This window comes from Benincasa hispida, chromosome 9 (assembly GCF_027475165.1).
Source record: "Benincasa hispida cultivar pf3 chromosome 9, pf3_genome.v1.1, whole genome shotgun sequence".
Taxonomy (NCBI): Eukaryota; Viridiplantae; Streptophyta; class Magnoliopsida; order Cucurbitales; family Cucurbitaceae; genus Benincasa; species Benincasa hispida.
In genome coordinates this window covers 93,224,914-93,248,322 of record NC_143486.1, presented here as the reverse complement: position 1 = coordinate 93,248,322, position 23,409 = coordinate 93,224,914, and the positions used below count along the sequence as shown (strand labels likewise).

Here is a 23,409-nt window from a genome sequence, read left to right as displayed (position 1 = left end):
AGAATAACAAAAAACAGGGAAAAATAAGAATTCTGTTCAATACTCGATACACAATGCATGTTCCTCAATGCACGATACAAGATACTCGATTTCTCGATACTCGATACATGCAACATCGTGTCTCTTACTTGCTACATTACAAGTGACTAGATGGTTGATTGTTGAGCATTCGGTTTAATTTTCTACCTTCATGCATTATCCAACTCAAACCCTAAACTCTAGGCGGTCCAAAATAACAAAAAATTGAAAACTAAAATGAAACAAACTCGAAGTCCAGCCAAACATGCAAGATATGAAAATAGAAATGAAAACTATGTCGATCGAGTATCGATCAACATGCAAGTGCATATTGAGGAACATGATACAAAAATAGTTGAGTTTTGGGTGAATGATGCCAAAATACAAAAAATGAGAAGAATGTTACCTGATGATAGTTGAGTTAAACTACAAACAAGGAGAAGAATGTTACCTGATGTAGAGATAGTGGAGTTTCGAATGTAGAGGTGTTGTCGTCGAAGGATATACAATCAGATGAACAGAGAGAATAGTCTGAGCTCGTGGAAGTGGTGAAATAATGGACTTCAAACACCTTCAAACGGGTTTTGAATTCAAAATAATCGAGCATCAAGTATGATGTTGATATGATTGAGTATACACGTGTCGATTGCAGTCGTATCAAGTGACCATGAAGTTGGGTATCGAGTGACCGTGCATCAAGGAACGTGTGACGAGCCATCAAGGATCAAATAAATTCATATTGGCAAGTGCGAGGGGTGCATCTCTGGGGTGAATCGGTAAAATCATATGCTTATGACATAAGTAGAAGACCATTTTCCATTACTTTCTCTACTGGAGGCCATTTTAATTTGGGCCTCCAAAATGAGGTCATTCGTAAAAAAAAAAAAAAAACCCTTCGATTTAAGGGTTTTATCTATACATACACACATATATTAGGTTTTAAAATTAGTTATCAAGAGGAAAAAGAAAAAAGAAAAAAAATGTAAATTGAAAAGATGCTCCCTCTCCTTACGTTCCGCATACGCAACGTTTTTCCCTTCTTCCATCGATTGTCGTTTAGCCCTAGCTTTGACGTTGCCAACCCCAACACATCATGCTGACACTGACGATCGCCTTGCCACGCCAGTTCGTAGTCGTCCGCGCCGATAGTCCCTCCCTCCGAGTTCTGCTTTCGTTGGCCAGCCTAGCATGCCACGCCCAGCCGTCGGTCGATTTTTTTGATCCCAGTCACGTTGGTCGTCATTCAAATCTTGAACTGTTCCGCTGCACTTGTCTCTGTTTTGCCGTGCAGTTTTTGGTCACTGGAATCTTGGAATTTGGGTAAGTTTTTGGTGTATTTTGGGTGTTCTTGGAAACCCATTAAGGGTTGGTCTAAAAATCCGATTATCTACCATGTTTGAATGTAGATTTGAGGTATTGAAGGGAAAATTAATGCACAGATTTGGGTAAGTTAATTGAAGATTTAAATTTTTTAGATTAGTTATGGTGATTAAAATTTGACCCTAATATGGAATTTAAAATTGGCTAATGTTTAGGGTTTGATTCAAGAATTTTACTCAAAGATAAAGAAGGCTTTGAATTGCTATTTTACTTAGGTTTAAATTTGATGTAAGTGATTTACTACCGGTTTGTCCTTGAATCCCAAGTTGATGTTAAAACTGTGAATACACTAAAAGCATGTTTCTAGGAAAATTTGGGCCGATGACCTAATATTTCGGCCCATAATGCCAAATGACCTAATTTTATAAAAAACGGTCAATTGTTGATGTCATCACGATATAAGATTACAAAAATACCCCTATAGTTTATACGATACTTGTGCGCTCAAATGCAACGGTCGTCCCAATCGCTCAAGATTCTCGTGTAATGTCATTCAATCTCGCTTTGCAAAACCATCATCCATCTATTGTCGTAATCGAAGTACTTGGGTAAGTGAATTTAATTTTTGTCTTGCATGTGGTGTTGCATCTGTTTAGGTTGGTTTCGTTTGCCAAGTTTTTAGTTTTTTCTATTTAGGTTGGTTTCGTTTGTTAGGTGGATTTTGGGGTGTAATCGCTTGCGTTTGTTTTTTATTTTAGGTTTTGATGTGTTTTGCATTGGCTGAGGACGAAGAAGGTATAGTTAGAGACAGACAAGGTAGAGAGCGAGTTTTGCGAGAGCGAGATGGGCAAGAGTAAGATAAGTGAGATTGGCGAGAGTGAGATGAGCGAGATTGACGAGAGCGAGATAAGCAAGATTGGTGAGAGCGAGATAAGCGAGTTAAGCGAGATTGGCGAGAGCGAGACTTTAATAGTTAGTGATTTTTTTTAAGTACGAACTTGTTAACTGATAAATTGAATGTTCATACAATGCAAGAGTAATTCAAGATGTCAAAAGCTTTAAAAGGTTTTTCGGGCAAGTAACGAGCTTGGCCCATATTGCGAATGCTAACAAGATTGTGAAAGAGAAGCTTACCAGAAGGCAGTTAGAGATGTTCAAGAGAACAATTTTTGGGCGATTTGTAGACGTTGAACTTGTATTCAACAACCCACTTATCCACCATATGTTATTGAGGGAAGTAAAGAAGTAGGGAGCAAACTCGATTAGTTTCCTTGTCAGAGGAAAGGTCGTCACATTTTCAAAGGATTATTTTTTTATTGATCACTGGTTTGTGGCGATCCCCTACGCGAGTTATACGGAGTGAGGAGTCCTCACAATAACTTGCGACGAAGTACTTTGGTAATCGGTCAACCTCAGACGCATTCCACCTGAATTTACTGAAAGAAGAATACAAGAATTTGGTATTTGAAAACGAAGATGATGCTTTTAAAATCACCCTAGTATAGTACATAGAGATTGCAATGATAGGTAAGAACAAGAAAATGAGTGTTATCGATCATACTCTTTTTGAAGATCTTAAAAATATAGACTATTACAACAGTCTTGATTGGGGTATAATTATTTGGCAGAGGACACTTGACGGCCTCAAGACTGCACTGAATGATAAAGTTGGTTTATACAAGGAGAAGGTGAGGAGAAATAAAAATTATGTTGTGAAGTGCTTGCTCCGTGGATTTCCCAAAGCATTCCAGGTAGATGTTACTTAACTTTATCTTTGGTTTAACATTAACATAGTTATAAATACGAGTTATTTCATATTTAGGTGTGGACATACAAGATCCTATCATCAATAGCAGGGAACGTCGCCACTCGAAAGAGCAAGGTAGCTGTGCCTCGTATATTACGGTGGTCATGAACCCACTTGGTGTCATTCAAAGTACTCGAGAGAGACGTTTTTGAGTCTCAAAATGTAAGTGTAATCTAGCCACAGTGTGTTTATTCGGTTGTTAAATGTACACTAACCATCTTACTGGGTTGGATCCTTAATGCAGACAAAAGTCAAACAGGGTCTTGTCATGTCCGATGCTGAGAAGGAGTTTCGGGACACCCCAATTGATAGACGGCTTGTAAGATAAGTACATTCTGACATCGAGAGTCCAGGGAGCTCTAGTAGTTCAGAGAGTGGCAGTAGTTCAGACGATAGTTCTGAAGGTAGGGAAGGTGATGAGTAGGATAATTCAGAAGGTGGAGTAAGGGACAAAGAATCTGATACGGACATGAACATCCACCAATCTACTTACACCCCCAGCGAGGATATGTTTCATGATGTGTTGATGGGTGACGTACGTCTTGAGCTTGAGGAGGAGCATTCTGTCCTCGAGAAGGACCATTCTGAGCCTGAGGTTCCGGGTCACAAGGAGGGAGCCAATATTGATCCTCTTGTATATTCGTACCTGTGGAGTATTGACAGCTCAATATCGGGCTTGGATGATTGTGTAACGAAGGTGGAAATTGACACAAAAGACATCAAAGCACAATTGTCAACCATTTTGTCTCTATTATAGTCTATGAAGGGTTCCACGGTGTTTGAGGTGACGAGGTCCCATATTCCATAGACAGGCCACGATGCCACGATGTCACCCAGCCCGCCTCTATCTCGGTCAACCACCCAACCTGTACCTAGGTCACCTATTGAGCCTTTACCTAGGTCATCTACCCCACCTGCAACTAGGTCACCTATCCCACCTGTACCTAGGTTGCTTACCCCACCTCTACCTACCTCACCTGACACTATACATCTCGATTCTTCTGTACAGCCTGAGGAGTATGAGGTTTCACCTTCTGAGGAACACTCTGACACTATACATCTTGATTCACAGGTATGATTATTATGTGATTCGAAAATCTCTTTCTTCATATTTGTTATTTGATATGTTCACCATTTTGTTATATTTCTGTAGGTTATGGTTGAGAGTCGAAAAACAACACGTAAGAGAAAGACTGTTGACAAATACACACCTCTAGTCGAACCAAAGAAGAAAATAAAAAAACAGAAGAAAATTGAGGTTCAACTTATTTTGAATTGTTCGGATATTAAGTACCCTCTCCCTGGGGTACCTACAACACTGTTTAAAGCGACGATCCAGTACTCCTTGGAGCATGAGGTTCCACATGCTGTATTCACGAAAATGATGAACTGAATTGCTGATAATAATACGGACAATGAGGTTCGAGAAAATGAATTTCGGCCATTGTCCAAGTTCTTTTTCTAGGAGTCGACCGAACCAAGTTCATGAGTTAAGTGTGACGTAAGTTTACGATCCTTGTCCTTTTTACCAATTACATACACTGAACTCCGCTCTCCTAACATATATCTTGTTCTAGATGTTACCTCAAAATATCCTTCTTCCATTTGTAAAAGATAAATGTTAGAGTTAGAAAACACATAGCGGAAGTAAAAAGATCAACAAGCATTCTAATTCATTAATTTTAGTTTTAAATTAAGCATGCTCATAAACTAATAAAAGAGGTTTCATAACATAACTTTGAAGAAACACTTGAATCTTGATTCCAGCTACAAATCTCCTCCAAATCTGCTTGTGAACTACCTTAAGGCCTTCCCTACTATCCTTTTGGTGCCTTAGATTGAGTTGTGGGACTCAAAATAAGCTTAGATTAAGAAAATTTGGAGAAGAAGTCACTGCATCACCATGGAAGAAGACCTTTTTAACCTCAATTTTTTTAGCAAAAACTATCACAAATGCATGCCCGATTTCCACTTCAATCTTCTCTATTTATTGCATGACTTTCATGAAAAAAGAATTGTTGCATGAATTGCATCTCATGCTTGGAAGATTGACTCAATGAAAATGGTGGAGAATGTGTGAGCAACTTGGTTTGAAAGTGGAGAAATCCCACTTTTGGTTAATTTTACAAAATTAATTCATTAATTAATTTTCTAATAAAATCAATAATAAATAAATAATTAAAAATTTTAATTAATTCTAATTAATTCAATATTAAATATTAAATTAATTTAACACTAATTCCACCATCATGAATCCTTATTCATGAATTTAATATTTAAATCATATTTAAAAACATGGTATTAATTGCCATGTGTCTTAGATACATCTTAATCCAAGGAAATTCTAGAGTCTACCAAGTACATACATGAATGTTCTAGACACTTCTAGTCTATTCTAAACTCTTGTAGAGTATTCTAGTGTATGTACATTTGGACTGGGTGTTGGGGTCTTCCAGCATGGTCTAGAGTCATCCGATACTATCCAGGATGTTCCTGCACCTTCTTGGGTCTTCTAGAGGTCACCGGGACTGTCCAACACATTCTAGCACCGTATGGCACTGTCTTGGTCCTTTCAGACGTATCTCGGACGTTCATGAGGGGCGCTGGCCTTGTCCAGCATCGTCTAGGTTTGCCTGGCCCTGTGTAGAGACTTCCAGTAGCTTCTCGAGCAGTCTGGAGTGCTCTAGGGTCGCCTGGCATCGTCTGGAGGCGTCTGTCACTGGGTTACACGCGCAGGGAGGCGTGTACGTCCATTGCATGCTTGCGGAGTTGCCCAACTGGGTGTTGTGCGCGTGCTGCCACGCTCATGCTGTGGTGTGCACGTTGAGCCTTCGACCGTGCACCTGGGCAATGTGCACGTGCGCTTGGCCGCGCGCACGTCTACGTGCCTGGCCACGGGCACGCTTACACTGATGGCCATGCACGTGTCTGCTGCATTAGGCACTTGGCTAAATGCTTGTCCAAGCATGCACTTGCCTTGGCATGCCTTTGCCTGCTTATGTCCTGGCATGTCGGCATGTTGGGTGTAACGGTCATGCTTGTCCAGGGCCTGTTGCCCATGGCCGCATGCCCAATCCAACCCCCTTCTAGCTTACTTTCGTATCCTATATTGTATTAGTTTAGTTAGCTTGCTTTCTTTGCATTTTCATTGTAAGTGACCACTCGCCCTTTTGCATATGCAAGGGTGCCAGTTGGCTTTTTGTTCAGAATGCACTATATGGGGATAAGACTAACCATCATTTCCTCATACCCGGAGTAGTACTCTATAAAGCCGTTGTTGTTGCTTATTGCTTTCTAGTCTACTACAATCTTTCTTTCTTTATACACACTCTCAAATCTTCTTACGAAAACCTTTTCTCTAAACCCGTTTTCTAAAACCATTTTCCCTCGAACGGGATTGGAGGTTGCAAGAGGCACTCGGTGTGCCATCGGCAGTCCGTATTCGAGTTGGCTGGCTTGTTCGTGAGCGGGAACAAGTGCCGCACAATCGCTAAGAGAAGCTTACGAAAAAGCGATTGTGACAGTGGCGTCCGTGATGGGCTTGCGCCAATGATAGGGGCACATGAGTGGTCATGTGTGGCGACTTGGGGAGGCCTTCCGATGGGTCATGACTCCTTCTTGGTGGTGCTAAAGGAGCCTTGGGCCTTGTATTGCCGTGATTTGAAAAGCCATTTTCATGGGGTGTGACACCCTCCCCCACTTGATTTCGCAACGTCCCCATTGAGCTTCTTCTCTTGCGGTGCTGTCTCCTAATCACTTGCATGGCTATCATTTCCTGGGACTCAGGTTTCTCCATGCTCTTTAGGGAGATCATTCGGATATTGTGATCCTCAAGCACCAAGAGAGCATCGCGGGATAGGGCTAATAAGGCATCGACTTTCCTAAAGAAGGCTAGACCAAGTATTGTCTTATGATCATCCATAGACACAATTGTAAAGTTTAGCTCACCATGCCAATCACCAATCTTCATCTTGACTCCCCAGGCTATCCCTTTTACTTGCTTGGCCTTGGAGTTGACGGCTTTGATTGATGCTCCGTCCCTTGTATATTTTAAGCCAAGTCTCTGAGCTTCTTACACATCCATGAAATTGTGCGTAGCTTCGGTATCCAACATCACGATTGCGTCCTTCCCATTTATTGTGGCATCTGCAATAATAGGCCTTTGTCCTACTTCTTATCAGCAAGAGCCTCGAAAATGGCCGTTATGCACTGTAGCGAGCCCATGTATGCCGTGGACTCTTCAGCCTTGTCCCGTTATTGTTCTATAATAGCACTAAGGGTGTTCTTGCTCGGGCAGTCTCTTGTCCAATGTGGCCCATTACAAATGAAACAGGGCTTAGGAGGTGTGGACTTAGAAGACTTACCTTCCCCTGTGGCCGAACCTCGCCCCTTTTTGCCATTCGTCATTTTTGAGTCCCCCTCATCCTTGCGGGTGTGATCCTTCTCTGGTTTAAACTCTCCTTCTTCCATCAAAGGAATGGGCTTCTTAGTCCGATCTTATGCAAACTCATTGCATAGGACGCCCCCACTCTTCATGTCATAACATGTACGAATTAGGATCACATTGTATGTAGCACTTTACAACTCTTTGTAACAACTACAGAGTAGGCCATATCCAATGGTGTTACCAAAATAAGGTACTCAACTTTATTCATGTACCATAGATCATTTTGACTATTTACTCGAACCTGATCCACTCTTATGTCTCCACATAAATTTCAAGTACTCATATAATAGTCATGAGTCTTAGTTTATTGGACTTAAACTTTCATGCAATTTATAAAATCAATAATAAGTTTATTGATTATAGAAAATGTTTATCATTTTACAAACTGCGAGTTTTAGGACATTAAAACTCAACAGAAACTTAAAGAAAGTGAAGTAAATGTTATGTCACGGCCAAAAAAGTTTCTCAAGGGTTCTTCGTCAGGAATGAAACCCACTGATAAAGAGAAGTTAATTTCGTCATCTTCAAAAGACAAAAGTGTTCAAATGAAGAAGAAGGGAAAAGGGAATAAAAAAACCCACTGCAAAGAAAAATAAAGGTCCCAAAGGAAAATATTTCCATTGCGGAGAGGATGGGCACTAAAACGTAACTGCCTAAAGTATTTAGCTAAAAAGAAAGCAGAAAAGGAAAACCAACGTAAATCAGATTTACTAGTAGTTGAAACATGTCTAGTGGAGAATTCTCACTTAACTTGGATATTAGATTTGGGCGTCGCTAATCATGTTTGCACTTTTCTACAGGAAACTAGTTATGGGATTGAACAAGAAATGACTTTCAAGATGGGAACAGGAGAAGTCATTTCGGCGTAAGCAGTGGGAAATGTCAAGCTATTTTTTGGAGAATCTTTCATCTTACTTAAGAATGTATATTATGTATTTAAGATAACTTAATCTCCATTTCCTATCTGCTAGAAAATATCTACAGAGTATCTTTTTAATTTAATGAAGCGTTTGTTTTTTCAAGAAGTGTTCATATTTATTCTGCAAGACTCAAAAATAACTTGTATATATTAAAACCAAATGAAGCAAAAGCCATTATAAATATATAGATGTTTAAAACAGTTGAGAATCAAAATAAAAGACGAAAAATTTCTCCTAATGCCTATCATTGGCACCTCAGACTTGGTCACATTAATCTCAACAGGATTGAGAGATTGATTAAAAACGGTCATCTAAGTCAGTTAGAAGATAGTTTTTTACCTCCATATGAATCATGTCTTGAGGGAAATTAACTAAAAGATCTCTTTTTGAAAAAGGTCTTCGTGTCAAAGAACCTCTTGAACTTATACATTCAGACTTCTGTGGTCCGATAAATGTAAAAGCATGAGGTGGATATCAGTATTTTGTCAATTTCATTGATGATTACTCTAGATATGGCTATATTTACTTAATGAGTTATAAGTCTGAAACTCTTGAAAAGTTCAAAGAAGACCGAAACAGAAAACTTGTTTGGTAAGAGAATTAAAATACTTTGATCTGATCGAGGTGGTGAGTATATGGACTTACAATTCCATAACTATTTAGTAGATCATATAATTCAATCCCGACTTATAGCACCTAGAACACCATAACAAAACGGTGTTACAGAAAGGAGAAATCGAACCTTGTTGGACATGGTCCGATTAATGAGGAGTTACGCTTAGTTACCTCAATCCTTTTGAGGGTACGTAGTACAGACTGTGATATATATTCTGAACGTCATTCCCTCAAAAGGTGTTTTAGAAACACCGCATGAGTTATGGGAAGGACGCAAAAGAAGTTTACGTCATTTCTGGATCTGGGGATGTCCAGCACACGTGTTGCTACAAAATCCTAAGAAACTGGAAACACGTTCGAAATTATGCCTCTTTATAGGATACCCAAAAGAAACAAAAGGAGGATTTTTTTATGATCCCCAAGAAGATAAAGTGTTTATATCGAAAAATACTACATTCTTGGAAGAAGATCATATTAAAAGGTAAACGATCATTTAGTAAATAGCACGCGAGGGTGTAATCGGTAAGCGATCGCTTAGAAATATCATAAAGGTAAGCGATCGTTCATGCACTATCGTATAGGCACTGATTTTCTAAGCGATGACACATTCTTTAACACATGTCCGCGCATCTCATGCTTAACACACCGTGAGTTATTTATGCGTCTCAAAGTGATCTTTCAACTCACTCATTCGTTATCAAAACAGAAGAGACGCTGTCCCATTTCCCTTTTAACCGTTCAATGAATGTGATCTCATAATATTTATAACATATAAATTAATATCATATATTAATTATAGTATTTTCCTCCACTAGATATAGATCATATTTATATCTAATTTCCTTCAAATTAATGTATCTCATACATATAGTTAATTATATCATATATAATTAACTAGTTAAATTATATCATATATAATCGAACTCTCTCTTATCAATTTGAACATTTCAAACTAACCCAAAAACTGACTCTCAACTTGTATCCAAGCTACTAAGGGGACCTTGTGGACTTATGGCTTGAAGCTCCAACGATACGTGAATAGCTGACTAAACTCTTTAGCCACGAGATCCACCATCCGTTAACTGTCAGATATTCCACTAAAGACCGACAGCTGAGCTCTTCTTACCATAGATATATTTCTGTGTCCATCGGATATAGCCAATCATGAGTGCGATAACCCTTCACAGATGCTCGTAAGTACAGCTGGGCCAATTTACCATTTTGCCCCTATAGTTACATCTTACTCCTTAAATACTACTGATCCCTCTAATGAACAATACAACATAGTCCAGCTATGTGTGAACACCTTTCGGGCCAAGAGAAGGTATGTGGCGCCACATCGTTCAAGCCCTAGAATCAGCCCTTGCATCAGGGAAGGAGTGACTCCATCTCGTGTAGTTGAGTTCCCAACTCCCAAATCAGACGAATCTTCAAAGTGATAGGTTTGAGTTGGCAAACTGGCCACTCGCACCCATGCAAATCAAAGGACTGCCCTCAATGACAGAAGTTCCCAACTCACTCAGGATTGAGGTCATGTTACCTATGTTCATTCTAGTGAAGTGAAGTCTCTGTCATGAACGACATTATATCACGAGACGTTAACACTTCGTGGTCAGGTCTTATACAAACTCTTTGTATAGGAAGCCCCCACTCACATGTCCCCTACACGAATGATCAGGATCAGACCATCTGTGACAAGTCACAACACTTGGAACTATTCCACAAAGCGGGCCGCATTCATAGCGTTACCAGGATAAGGTTTCCCTCATATATCCATATACTACAGACCATTTTGGATATCACTTAAGACATGATCCACTTGTATGTCATTATATACATGCTTAAGTTACATAAAGACAACCAGGGATATTAAGTTTATTGGTTGTGGAAAAATAAAAACATCTAAATGTGCAAAATCAAGAAGTGAAGTAAATATTATATATATTATACATCACAAGTGTTCTTACAAAGTTGTTTACAAACTACGGGACATAAGACTTTAGGGCACAAACCCCAACATAAATAATAACCTAAACGGTTTATAGTAACTGGATAAGGTTGGGTACCTTATCCTAGTGACATTATGGATATGACCCACTTTGTAGGTGTTACAAGTGTTGTAAAGTGCTACAAATGATCTGATCTTGATCATTCATGTGGAGACATGTGAGCAGGGGTATCCTATACAAAGAGTTTGTATAAGACCGGATCACGAAATGATTAGTCTTTTTATATAACACCGTTAATAATAGAGACTTACATTTCACTATGATGACCATAGGTGACATGAGCTGAATCTTGAATGAGTTGTGAACTCCTACTCATGAAGGCAGTCCTTTGATTTGTATGGGTGAGAGTGGCCAAATTGCCAATTCAACAAGCCTACCATTTTGGGGATTTGTTTGACTGGGGAGCTGAGAACACAACTACACAAAACGGAATTCACACCTTCCCCGATGTAAGGGTAAGTAGATAAATTGCTCCCTTAAGGGCTGATTCTGGGTCTTGAACAAAGTGGCCACATCTTCTCCTGGCCCGAGAGGGACTTGGTCATAGTGGGACTATGACTTATTGTTTATTAGAGGAATTAGTGGTACTTAAGGAGTTAGATGTAACTACAGGGGCAAAACGATAATTTTGGCCCAACATACTTACGAGCAATTTGTGAAGGGTCATCACCTATTGATTGGTTATATCCAATGGACATAGAAATTTATTTGTAGTGTGAAGAGTGCAGTTGTTGGTTTTTAGTGGAGTGATCGGTAGTTAACTAATGTTGGGTAATTTAATTAAAGAGTTTAATTAATTATCTGAGTACCGTTGAAGTTCAATCTACAAGTCCATAAGGTCTCCTCTGTAGCTTAACAGGGATTTAATTGAGAATTAATTTTGGATTAAATTATAATGGATCAAATACATTATAATAATTATATCACATATAATTAAAACAACTTAATTATATCCTATATAATTAAATCCCTCTACTAATTTGAACAATTCAAATTAATCCAAAAACTGATTCTCAATTAATCCTATTGAGTTACCAAGGGGACCTCATAGACCTGTAGCTTGAAGCTCCAACGGTACATGAATAATTAATTAAAATATTTAATTAAATTATTCACCATCTGTTAACTATCGGGCATCCCACTAAAGACCGACAACTACACTCTGCGCACTATAAATGTATTTCTGTGTCCATTGGATATAACCAATCAACATTACGATGACCTTCACAAATTGCTCGTAACTACAACTAGGCCAAAATTACTGTTTTGCTCCTATAGTTACATCTAACTCCTTAAGTACCACTGGTCCCTTTATTGAACAATAAATCATAGTCCAACTATCACTAAACCCTTCTCGGGCTAGAAGAGGGTGTGGCGCCACATTGTTCAAGACCCAGAATCAGAGAAAACCATTTCTCTACTTACCCCGACCTCGGGGAAGGAATAAATTCCTTCTTATGTAGCTGTGTTCCCAACTCCTCAATCAGATGAATCCTCAGAATGGTATGCTTGTTGAGTTGACGATCTAGCCACTATCACCTATACAAATCAAAGGACCATCCTCATAGGCAGGAGTTCACAACTCACTCAGGATTTAGGTCAAGTTACTATGGTCATCCTAGTGAAATGTAAGTCTCTAATATGAACGACGTTATATAATGAGACTAAACATTTCATGGTCCGGTCTTATACAAATTCCTTTGTATTGAATATCCCTGCTCACATGTCTATACATGAATGATCAGGATAAAATCATTTATAGCACTTTACAACAATTATAACACCTACAAAGCGAGCTATACTCGTAGTGTTACCAGAATAAAGTACCCAGCTTTATCCATCTACTACAAACCTTGGATGTTAGTTTATTGGTTTGTGGTTCATGCAACTAAAATATCACATATTTTATTAAATAGACAATGAGTTTGAATAAAATATCATATATTTTATTAAATACACAATGATTTTGTTTAATAATGTTTACAAACTATAGGACCCTACGAGATTTAGGGCATCAACCCAATACTAACATAATGTTAGATGGTGGCACTACAAAAAGAAAGGCCTACTTCGATCATCTTTTATCGAAGGATATAAAAACCTTTTGAAAAATGTTACATTAATCAGAGAGATTTAAAAGTCTTTAAAAAATATTTGGTCTTTATTAAAGGTTATTGAAAACTCTTTGAGAAAAATATTATATTTATCATAGGACCTTAAAAAAAACATTTGAGAAAGATATTATATTTATCAAAGGAGTTTAAAAATTATCTACTCTTTATAGAAGGTTATTAAAAACCTTTGAGAAAGATATTATATTTATCAAATGCTTTTAAAAAACCTTTGAAAATTATCCACTCTTTATCGAAGGTTATTGAAAACCTTTGAAAAAGATATCATATTTGTCAAAAAGTTTAAAAAACCTCTGAAAATTATATACTCTTTATCGAAGGTTATTAAAAACCTTTGAAAAAGATATCATATTTATCAAAGTAGTTTTCAAAACTTTTGAAAATTATCCACTCTTTATCAAAGGTTATTGAAAACCTTTGAGAAAGATGTTATATTTATCAAAGGAGTTAAAAAACGTTTGAAAATTATCTTACTCTTAAAGTTATTGAAAACATTTAAAAAAGATTTTATATTTATCAAAGGACATTCAAAACCTTTGAAAATTATCTACTCTTTATCGAAGGTTATTGAAAACCTTTGAAAAATATATTATTTATTGAATGTTATATTATCCAAGAAGTTTAAAAAACCTTTGAAAATTATCTACTATTTATTGAATGTTATTAAAAAATTTTGAAAAAGATGTTAAATTTATCAAAGAACATTTAAAACATTTGAAAAATATATTATTCTTTATTAAAGAAGTCTAAATAACCTTCGAAAATATGTTATCCTCTATTGAAGGTAATTAATTAACCTTTGAAAGTAATATCTATTTTTAAGTTTAATATATATTTTATCAACAACCACATTCTTTAAAATATATATATATATATATTATCTTTTATCAAAATCTTCACATACTCATTTTTTTCTTCCTTTGTTCAATATTTTACTATGATTCTTCTTTTATATTTTGCAATTTCATATACATTGTTTTCATCATTCACCCACAATTTTTAATTTTGGAGAAGCTTGTCATCTCAACTTGATCGGATAGCAAGGAAGATTTGAGTATTTGAGGCCAACTAAATGAAGATTTGGTTTCATGAATTAACAATGAGGATTTTCGACAAAAGAGATAATCACCAAAATGGCTCTATTTCTAGTTGCTTTGAGCTTAGACATATCTGGAACAACTTCTAGATCAATCAAGAATTTCCTGAGCCAAACAGCTTCCTTAGCAACTTCACAAACCGCTACATACTCAGCCTCCATGGTGGAGTCAATGATGCACCCTTGCTTAGTGTTTCTCCATACTACTACCCCCATTATATTTTTATATTTTCTAATTTAGAAAAGAAAAAAAATCCTTCTAAAGGGTAATTCTCACTTCGTCTCCTAGGGCTGAATTTCCTTCCTCTCTGGTTGAATTTCCTTCATCTGTTCATCTCTAACTCGATTGTCGAGGCTGTTCGATTGCATTGTTCAATTGTCCTCAATAGTGTGGTGACAATTTCTTTCTTTTGCCTTTCGAGTTTCATCATGAAGTATGGACTTAGACGATTTTTGTTGTTCAATAAACTCTACAATTTCATTTGCCTTTGGATCTGGATTTTGAATTATTGATTGTTTGGATTTGTTCGTTTATTGTTTGTATTTGGATCCACAGTCACTTCCAATTTCGATGACCAAGTAAGAGAAAATGGCATCAACCGTGAAGGAGGATAGCGATCGATTTTTTGAATGCTTCAAATGTGGCATTTCTCCACCTCGTAAGTACTATATCTCTTATTTATTTCGACTCCCTTCTATCTTGGAAGCCTAGCATATTTCACAAAGTAATGTAATGTGAATCTCATTTTAGAAGTTATCCATCATCTTCCTAGTCAGAATATGATGTGAGGGAAAAAAAAAGAGAAAAAGTAAATTGAAGCATGTTTATGAGTTTTGGAGAAGAAACATGTGATATCTTTATAGAATGATTAAAAACTCTCTTCGAAGAAATTCTTTCTTTTCAAAAGGAGAGAGAGAGAGAAAGGGAGAGAGAGCTAGCTTCGTACAGAATATTGAAACACTTAATTTAATTTGAAACTTTGTCAAAGTCATTCTCTCTCTTTTTTAGTTTACTTTTTTTTTTTATATTATTTTATTAAATTATATTAATTTGTTAGCTTTGTACAGAATATTGAATGCATTTCTTGTTGACTGCTTTTTTTTTAGTAATTGTGGATAACTTCTTCAATTATAAGAGAAGGGTTAATTTATTCTTCTCTTATTGATCAAAGTTGAACCCTGACAAAGTATTTTCTGTATCTTTTAGTTTATTTTATTTTATCAAATGTAGAATTTTTTTATATTTTGTTACATTTTTAGTTTTATCTTGTTTGGTAAACAGAAATATATTTTCTATGTTTTAATTTCTTGTTCACTCTCTTTTCTATTATGTGTCATTCTTTAGTTAGAAAACATTTGAATTGAAATAGAGAATACTACAAATTGGATCGAATCGAATGATGTTCTATTTCTTACCCAATTATATTATATAACACAATTACACCCATTAATAATCAAGAGTTGTGTTAAAGTTAATATATTATGTTAAATCATCAATGTTTATTTTGTTGTAATTGAGTGCAAATTTTTGTATTAATTTGAATGATAGAATATATTTCGATGATAATTATATGGAAACCTTGATGTTGCAAGATGATGTATAGATTTTCATGAAGTGACATGTGTTTGTTGTAAACACTTGAATTTATATGTGTTAGTTTTGAATTATAATACGTGAATTTGTAGTTGTAGTCGGAACTTAAATCATATGCTTCTCAACTAATCGATGGTACACTTGACATGAATGAGGATGAGATTTTCATACGAGTATTTGGACCGGAGAAACACGGGTGTGTTCATGGTTATGAAGTAGGTGTTACTCCTTCTGAGTTGTTTGGATCGTCGTCTAGAATACACAATCTTGAGTGTCGCCATAATGAGTCCGAAGCTTCAAGAATCTGAATGACAAAGAAAAGAATCTGAACAACAAAGAAAGGTTGAGGTAGAAGCACTTAGGCATCAAATAAGTGAATTAGAAAATCGTTTTGAGGATATATTTCAAAAAATGATGACAGAGATGCGAAAAAAATTTGTTTCTAGTTGATCGATTGTAGTTTGATTTTTATGACATATAAGTTTATTTTCATCCATGTTGTTGTCTTTTTTTTTGTTATTCCATTCTTATACTTTGTAATTCATGGTACTATAGGTAGTAAAAACAACATTCCGAAATTTGTCAATAAATGTGCTAAAAGGTCTTGTAAGAGAATTTTCGAAGGATGTACAATTGTTGATAAATAAGTTTTTATGAAAGTTTTAAAATTTTTGAAAATAACATGATAAGTCTTTAAAAATAATAGAAAACCTTCGAAAAAGACCACTTAATTATCGATAAATAATTTGACAATCGAAGGTGTATTATTAAATGTTTTTTTTTGGTCAATGTTCTTGTAGCGTGGTTTTAAACTGCCTGCCATCTAATGACATCAAAATGCCGGAATTAGGCGTGCCAAAGAGCTTGGATATGATGGCGGTTTTAACCCGTCATCTAAACCATTAATTTTGGGTTCTAATATTCATTAATAAAGAACGTAAAACGGTGGCATTTTGGGCGTAGAAACTACCATCTTTTCCTTATTGGATACAATGTCATTTTGGCATAGGTTAGAAATCCCAAAAAACCCTCAACCATTGTTCCAACCGGCTGTTGACGAAGGTTGACGGCGACTGACGACGGCTAAGCGATAACGGTTGATGACGACAGCTATCAAGTTGCGGCTGACGATCACTATCAAAATGGCGCATGATCCTACAGTAAGCATATAAAAAAAAGATTAGGGTTCGAATCTCGCGGGGTTTCAAAACTTGTGGTCTCAGTTGAAAAGAATAAGATCCTACATTGACATTTTGGTCAGTTCTTTGTCGTTTTCCCAAGGTATTCTCTTCTCCTTTTCATTATTTATTTGCTTTTACATTAGATTTCCATATTCCAAAAAATCAAATACGTTTGAGTTTCATATTCTGCTCAGAAAGAATAATTGCAAAGCAAGTGCCCCAAATCAGATATATGAAAGTGACCACCTCTTTCAAACAAAACCCTAATATCCGCCATTGAACTCTTCCTCCTCAAGCTTTTCCATCTCTTTCTTCCATTACAATGGACATTATTCGAGAATTGGCGAAGAATCAAAACGACGTCGGATTCCGCCTTCTGAAGCAGCTGCTGCAGACTGAACACAAAGCTAACAACATCATCTTCTCGCCATTGTCAATCTACACGATGCTCACTCTCCTCGCCAATGGAGCTTCATCCGACGCCCAAATGCTCCAACATTTGCTTTCCTTTCTCAACTTCAAATCCATCGATCAACTCAACTCCTTCCTTACTCAGCTTTTCCCCTCCGTCTTCCGCGGCACATCCGCCGATACCGGTCCCTGCGTCACCACCGCCAACGGTGTTTGGATCGCCGATGATCTTCCCGTCAAGCCGTCGTTTCAGAAGCTTCTCGAAACTCTCTACCAAGGAAAACTCAATCTCGTCGATTTCGTTAACAAGGTACGGGTACCAATAAAACTTCATCATTATAACTCGATTTTAATCGTTAGGGCTTTTTTTCGTTCCATCTCCTCCAAATCTGAGCATTAATATTCTAAAATTTCAATTCGATTGATTGAATACTGGTTGTCAAAGGTCTAATTAGTTAATAATTTGTATCAATGCTTGTGCTTAAAGCCGCGTGAAGTGATGGAAGATGCAAATGCTTGGGTTAAAGAATTGACTCGTGGACTCATTCCCGAAATCTTGACAGACGTAGACGAATCAACCAGAATGATTTTAGCCAACGCCGTCTACTTCAAAGCTGCTTGGTCTGATAAATTCTCCAAGGCCTTAACCTAGGACCAAGATTTTCACCTTCTCGACGGATCCTCTCGCAAAGTTCCTTTCATGACTACCTCTGCTTATGCCCTCCACGCCGTCTCTGTTTTCGACGGCTTCAAAGTCGCATCCCTCTCTTACCGAAGCGGCGGCAAAAATTTCCACAAGCCTCGCCGTTTCTCCATGCTCATCTTCCTCCCAAACGATCGCGACGGATTGCCTTCTTTGATCGAAAGAGCCTGCGATGAATCTGGATTCATCGATCGCCATGTACCTCCATATCCGGTGAAGGTAGATGAATTTAAAATTCCCAAGTTCAGATTCGGTTTGGATTTCGAATTGGAGGATATGATGGGGGAATTAGGGCTGGGTTTGGTGTTTTCGGCCGGGTCGGGTTTCTCGGGAATGGTAGAAGATCCGGCGGGGAGACAACTGTCTGTTTCGAAGATGGTTCATAAGGCGGTGATAAGCGTCGACGAAGAGGGGACGGAGGCAGCGGCGGTGACGGTGTGCAGAATGGTGGGATGCTGCCTTGTGGAAGAGAAAGCGATGAGGATTAAATTTGTTGCAGATCATCCGTTTTTGTTTGTGATTAAAGAAAATGTGAATGGAACTGTTGTGTTCATTGGTCAGGTGCTTGATCCTTCTCTCAATTAACGGAATGAATCACTGTTCATAAGTTTGGAAATTTAGTTTATCGATCTGACGTGGAAATGTGTATGTTACTGGACTACACCTTTTGGTGTTTGTTTTATAGTATTTCTAATTATGACAGTGAGAAATTTTAACTAATTAATATTGAGTTTCTCAAGGAAAAATTAAACATTTACATTTAATTAAAATTTAAAAATTTGTTTTCAAAAAAAATAAATAAATAAATCTTACGCCCGACTTGGTTTTTGATTCTTGAAAATTTGTTTTTAGTTTTTAAAAATGTTTTTGAAGTTGAAAATAACAATCTTGTATATTGTTAAAAAAAATGAAAATGACAAAAAAAAAAAAAATCAATTAGATATCAAATAGACTCATATTTTAAAAAATAAAAAAAATCAAATAATTATCAAATGTTTCTTAGATGCTTACCGTAAATGAAAACATATAGGAGGTATTTGATAAATAGGTATCAGTTATTGGGTTGGGTGGGTATTTATTACTCATATTTGTTAAGCTAAAGAAAACCTATGGTTATTAAACCCTTTTTTATCCCTCAAAATTTCCTCTTTTTTTTTTTTATAATCTAAAAATCAATATATTTTCATTTCTTTCTATCTTCTCCATCTTTGCCGTTTGGATCCAGATCTGATTTTTTTTATCGTCAAACCTTTGGATTTGCCCAGATCGTCAAACCTTTGCTTTCTTGCAGTACCAGAACATGCACGAAAGAGGTACTGCCTCCATCTACTAGGAAGAAACATGTAGATTGACCACATCCCTGTATTTTATTTATAGTTCTTTTGAATAACAAATGGATAATCGACCGTCATGTCAAAAAGAATGATAACTTTTGCATACGTCATGACATGTAATTTTTGTGTTTGTATTATGACACGAATATTATAAGTATCGAAAAGAACATATATTTTGTGATTTTTTTGGAAATGGCCACATGTTCGGTCTGTTCATATTATTTTTATGATCTTATGAAAAATGTTACTGTACTACATCACATTCTCACCATCATAATCAAATGAAAGGTAATTATCCTATGTACAATTTCAATTCCAAATATACTATCCATATTATATAAAAATAAATTGTATGATATGTGAAATAATAAAGTTAAGTTAGTAAGATTCAATATATATACAAACAATATACCAATTAGTAATTGGGATAATTACCTTCAATATATATACATACATTCAATATATATACAATATACAATATATCAATTAATTGAGCAGAAATATGAAATATATTTTGTTGGTATGTTTTATCGACTGAAGAGAATTAGAATTATTACAATTTTTGAAAAGAATATATGAAAAATAATCCATTTGTTCTACAAATTGAGAAAAAAAATTGAGATTGTCTAGTTTATGTCATAAATGATTTGAGAAAATACGTGTATATTTGAAAATTAATCAACAATAGCAAAACATAAAAATAAAAAATAAAAGAATGAAATAAAAAAACAAACAGAAAAAAATAGAACTAATCTCATTCACAAAAATTCGCATCAGATCCCCAACTCAACTTAGCTCAACTCTGCAAACAAACACAGAAAATTTAATTTCCCAGCTAATTTAACTCTCCAGATAATAATTACCAACTCAACTCAACTCAACTCTCTACTTTTATCAAGCACCAAACACACCCATAATGGTAATATAGAAATTTTTGCATTATATCTTAGCTAAATGGTCAGGGGAAATATGTATTTTCTCCAAAATAGTAAATGTGTAAATAATGTGATAATAGATGGAGTGAATTCTTTATAATCAGTTTGGTAGAAAATTTATAAACACGATATTGAAAATAAGGGATTCAATGAAAAAAAAATTTATATTTCATATATTCAGATATACATTTGGTAGTAGATTAAAAAATTGAATTCTAATTTATATAATTGTTTAAAATGTGTTTGATATGGTAGAACTAGTTATATTTACCCATTAATATTTAATTGACAATGAACTATTATTAATTTATTAACAAATACGAGTTATGTTAAAACAAATTATAATTATTAATTTGTAATATTATATAATTTATAATATATTACACACTACAAAAATTTTGGTTTTTTCCGACGACACTTTTTCTCGACAGTAATTAGTGGCGTTGGGAGAAAACAAAATCCTGACGGAAAATTCACTAGCATTGGGATAAATTGCCTATCCCAACACCTTTTTCTTTCACCGTCGGCATAAACTGCATGAATAAAAAGTGATACAAAATTTTAAACTTATCCTGACGGTATGTAAACACAACATTATCCTGACAGTTATTTGAACGTCGGGAGTGGCTTAATTTTTTTAAAAAAATTGAAAATTGCATTGTACCTTATCCCGACGATAGAAGGAACGTCGTCGGAATAGGGGGGGTTGAAATATAAATATAAAAAGTGATAAAAATTTTAACCTTATTCCAGCGATATGTAAAACAACTGTCGGGATAATGTTGAGTTATCCCAACAAGTATTTGATTGTCGGGAGTGGCTTAATTTTTTTTTAAAAAAAATCTCAAATTACATTCTACCTTATCCCGATGGTAGGAGGAACGTCGTCGGAACAACCTTATTTAGCCCGACGGTTACAGAACCGTCGAGAGGTGGTGAAATATAAATATGAAAAGTGATGAAAAATTTTAAACTTATCTTGACGGTATGTAAAACAACCGTTGAGATAATGTTGAGTTATTCTGATAGTATGCGCGTCGACCGTCGGGGTTTTACTCATATGCCGACGGTTATACGATCATTGGGGGACTTAATTTAAAAAATAGGATTTTGGAATTTTGTTTTGCATTATTCCAATGGTGGGGGAAAACCTTCAGGATATTGTAAGTTAGCTCGACGGTTTACCAAACGACTGTCAGAAAAGTTCGTTTAAAACCTAACCACCGCCCACAGTTTCTTCCTTCTTCTTTCTTCCATTTTTTCTTCTCTTCGTTCTTTCTTCTTCCAGTCACCGTCTGAACATTGCTCACAGTTTCTTCATTCATTTAAAACTCACCCATCGTTCGGTGTGGGGATTCTCGCCATCCGTCCGTCCATAACCAGGTACAAAGCGTATTTTTCCAGTTTTCTCTCTTTTTTTTTTTGTTCTTTTTCATTGTTCGCTAAACATTTAGTTTTTTTTCCCTTTCTTCTTCTCGTCACCATCCGTACATCACCCACAGTTTCTTCATTCGTTTAAAACTCACTCGTCGTCCAGTCACCGTCAGGTACGAAGCATTTTTTTTTTCCGTTTTCTCCATTATTGTTTACATCAGATCTGTCCTAAAAATGGGTTTTTTTAATTTTTAGTATATATAAAATTTTACTTTATTAATAAGAAAAAGGGAAACTTGTTCATGTTATATGTTGCGAAATCGATAATTAAAGAATACAAAAAAGGAAATGTAGAGTAGGGAAGATCGACACACAGATATACGTAGTTCACTAACAGTGTGTTAGCTACGTCTACAGGCAGAGGAGAACAATATTATTTCGAGAGAATGTTTTCAGAATTATATAAAAAATGGCGCCTCTAGGTTAGAGAGTTTATATATCGTACTGCTCTAAACCCTAGGGTCAAAAACGTAAATAACTGCAAATAAATAAATATGTTGAATACAAAAATCTGAATATATCAACAGGGTTATCTTCAGTATCAATTTTCATCACTTTAACTCTCTGCTCACCTCTTAAGAAGTGATATCTTACATCTATGTGCTTAGTTCTCTCATGATGAACTTGATCCTTGGCTAGGCATATTGCACTCAAACTATCACAATATACAATAGCTTGGTCATGGTGCAAACCAAGATCACCAACTAACCCCCTCAGTCATATTCCCTCTTTAACAGCTTCTGTCGAGGGCATATACTCTGCTTTAGTAGTAGACAAAGTAACTGTAGGCTGTAAGGTTGCCTTCCAACTAACAACAGAACTGCCCAGAGTGAACACATAGCCAGTCATAGACCTTCTACTGTCAACATCTCTAGCATAGTCAGAATCAGAATAACCAATCACCAAATACTCTGTGCAATTCCCATAAACAAGACCAACATCAGATATACCTCTAAGGTAACGAAAAATCCTCTTAACGGATTGCCAATGCTCCTTCCCAAGTTGACCCATGAACCTGCTGACAACACTAACAACATGGGCAAGATCAGGCCTAGTACAGACCATAGCATACATCAAACTTCCCACTGCACTAGCATAAGGAAAGCAAGACATGTACACCTTCTCAGCTTCAAATTGTGGTGAAAACTCAGATGACAAACGAGCATTTACAGCACTAGAAGTATCTATAGGCTTAGCTGATGACATATCAAACCTGGACAATATTTTCTAAATATATCCTTTCTATGACAAGAAGAGCTTATTCTTATCTCTGTCCCTATAAATCTCCATCCCAGAATTTTCTGAGCAGCACCCAAATCCTTCATATCAAACTCAGCACTGAGAAGATTCTTTAATTTTAGAATATCAGACTTGGACTTTGCAGCTATGAGCATATCATCTACATATAAAAGTAGATAAATCATCGAACCATCATCAGCTTTGTTGTGATATA

The 23,409-nt window shown here is 36.2% G+C and overlaps 1 protein-coding gene, 1 long non-coding RNA gene and 1 pseudogene across 4 annotated transcripts; 2 read left to right on the top strand and 1 right to left on the bottom strand.

The window, feature by feature from the left end:
• Window positions 1–1,097: 1,097 nt before the first annotated feature.
• Window positions 1,098–15,530, top strand: LOC120086641 (uncharacterized). 2 transcript variants are annotated; one of them, XR_005484277.2, is made up of 6 exons: window positions 1,098–1,338; window positions 2,967–3,089; window positions 3,161–3,307; window positions 3,390–4,217; window positions 4,299–4,646; window positions 14,921–15,530. It is a non-coding gene; the product is annotated as an uncharacterized LOC120086641 (long non-coding RNA). The 2 variants fall into 2 exon arrangements; XR_005484278.2 differs by lacking the exon at window positions 14,921–15,530 and adding an exon at window positions 8,393–8,593.
• A 1,704-nt stretch (window positions 15,531–17,234) lies between these two features.
• LOC120086375 (serpin-ZX-like) lies at window positions 17,235–18,973 on the top strand (annotated as a pseudogene). The gene is made up of 2 exons (XR_016531846.1): window positions 17,235–17,860; window positions 18,038–18,973. The product of XR_016531846.1 is annotated as a serpin-ZX-like (transcript).
• A 3,700-nt stretch (window positions 18,974–22,673) lies between these two features.
• Window positions 22,674–23,162, bottom strand: LOC150034203 (secreted RxLR effector protein 161-like). The gene is made up of 2 exons (XM_090317263.1): window positions 23,029–23,162; window positions 22,674–22,908 (listed from the first exon to the last, which is right to left on the bottom strand). The coding sequence occupies exons 1-2, from the start codon at window positions 23,160–23,162 to the stop codon at window positions 22,674–22,676; spliced, it is 369 nt and encodes a 122-aa protein (XP_090173389.1).
• Window positions 23,163–23,409: the final 247 nt, after the last annotated feature.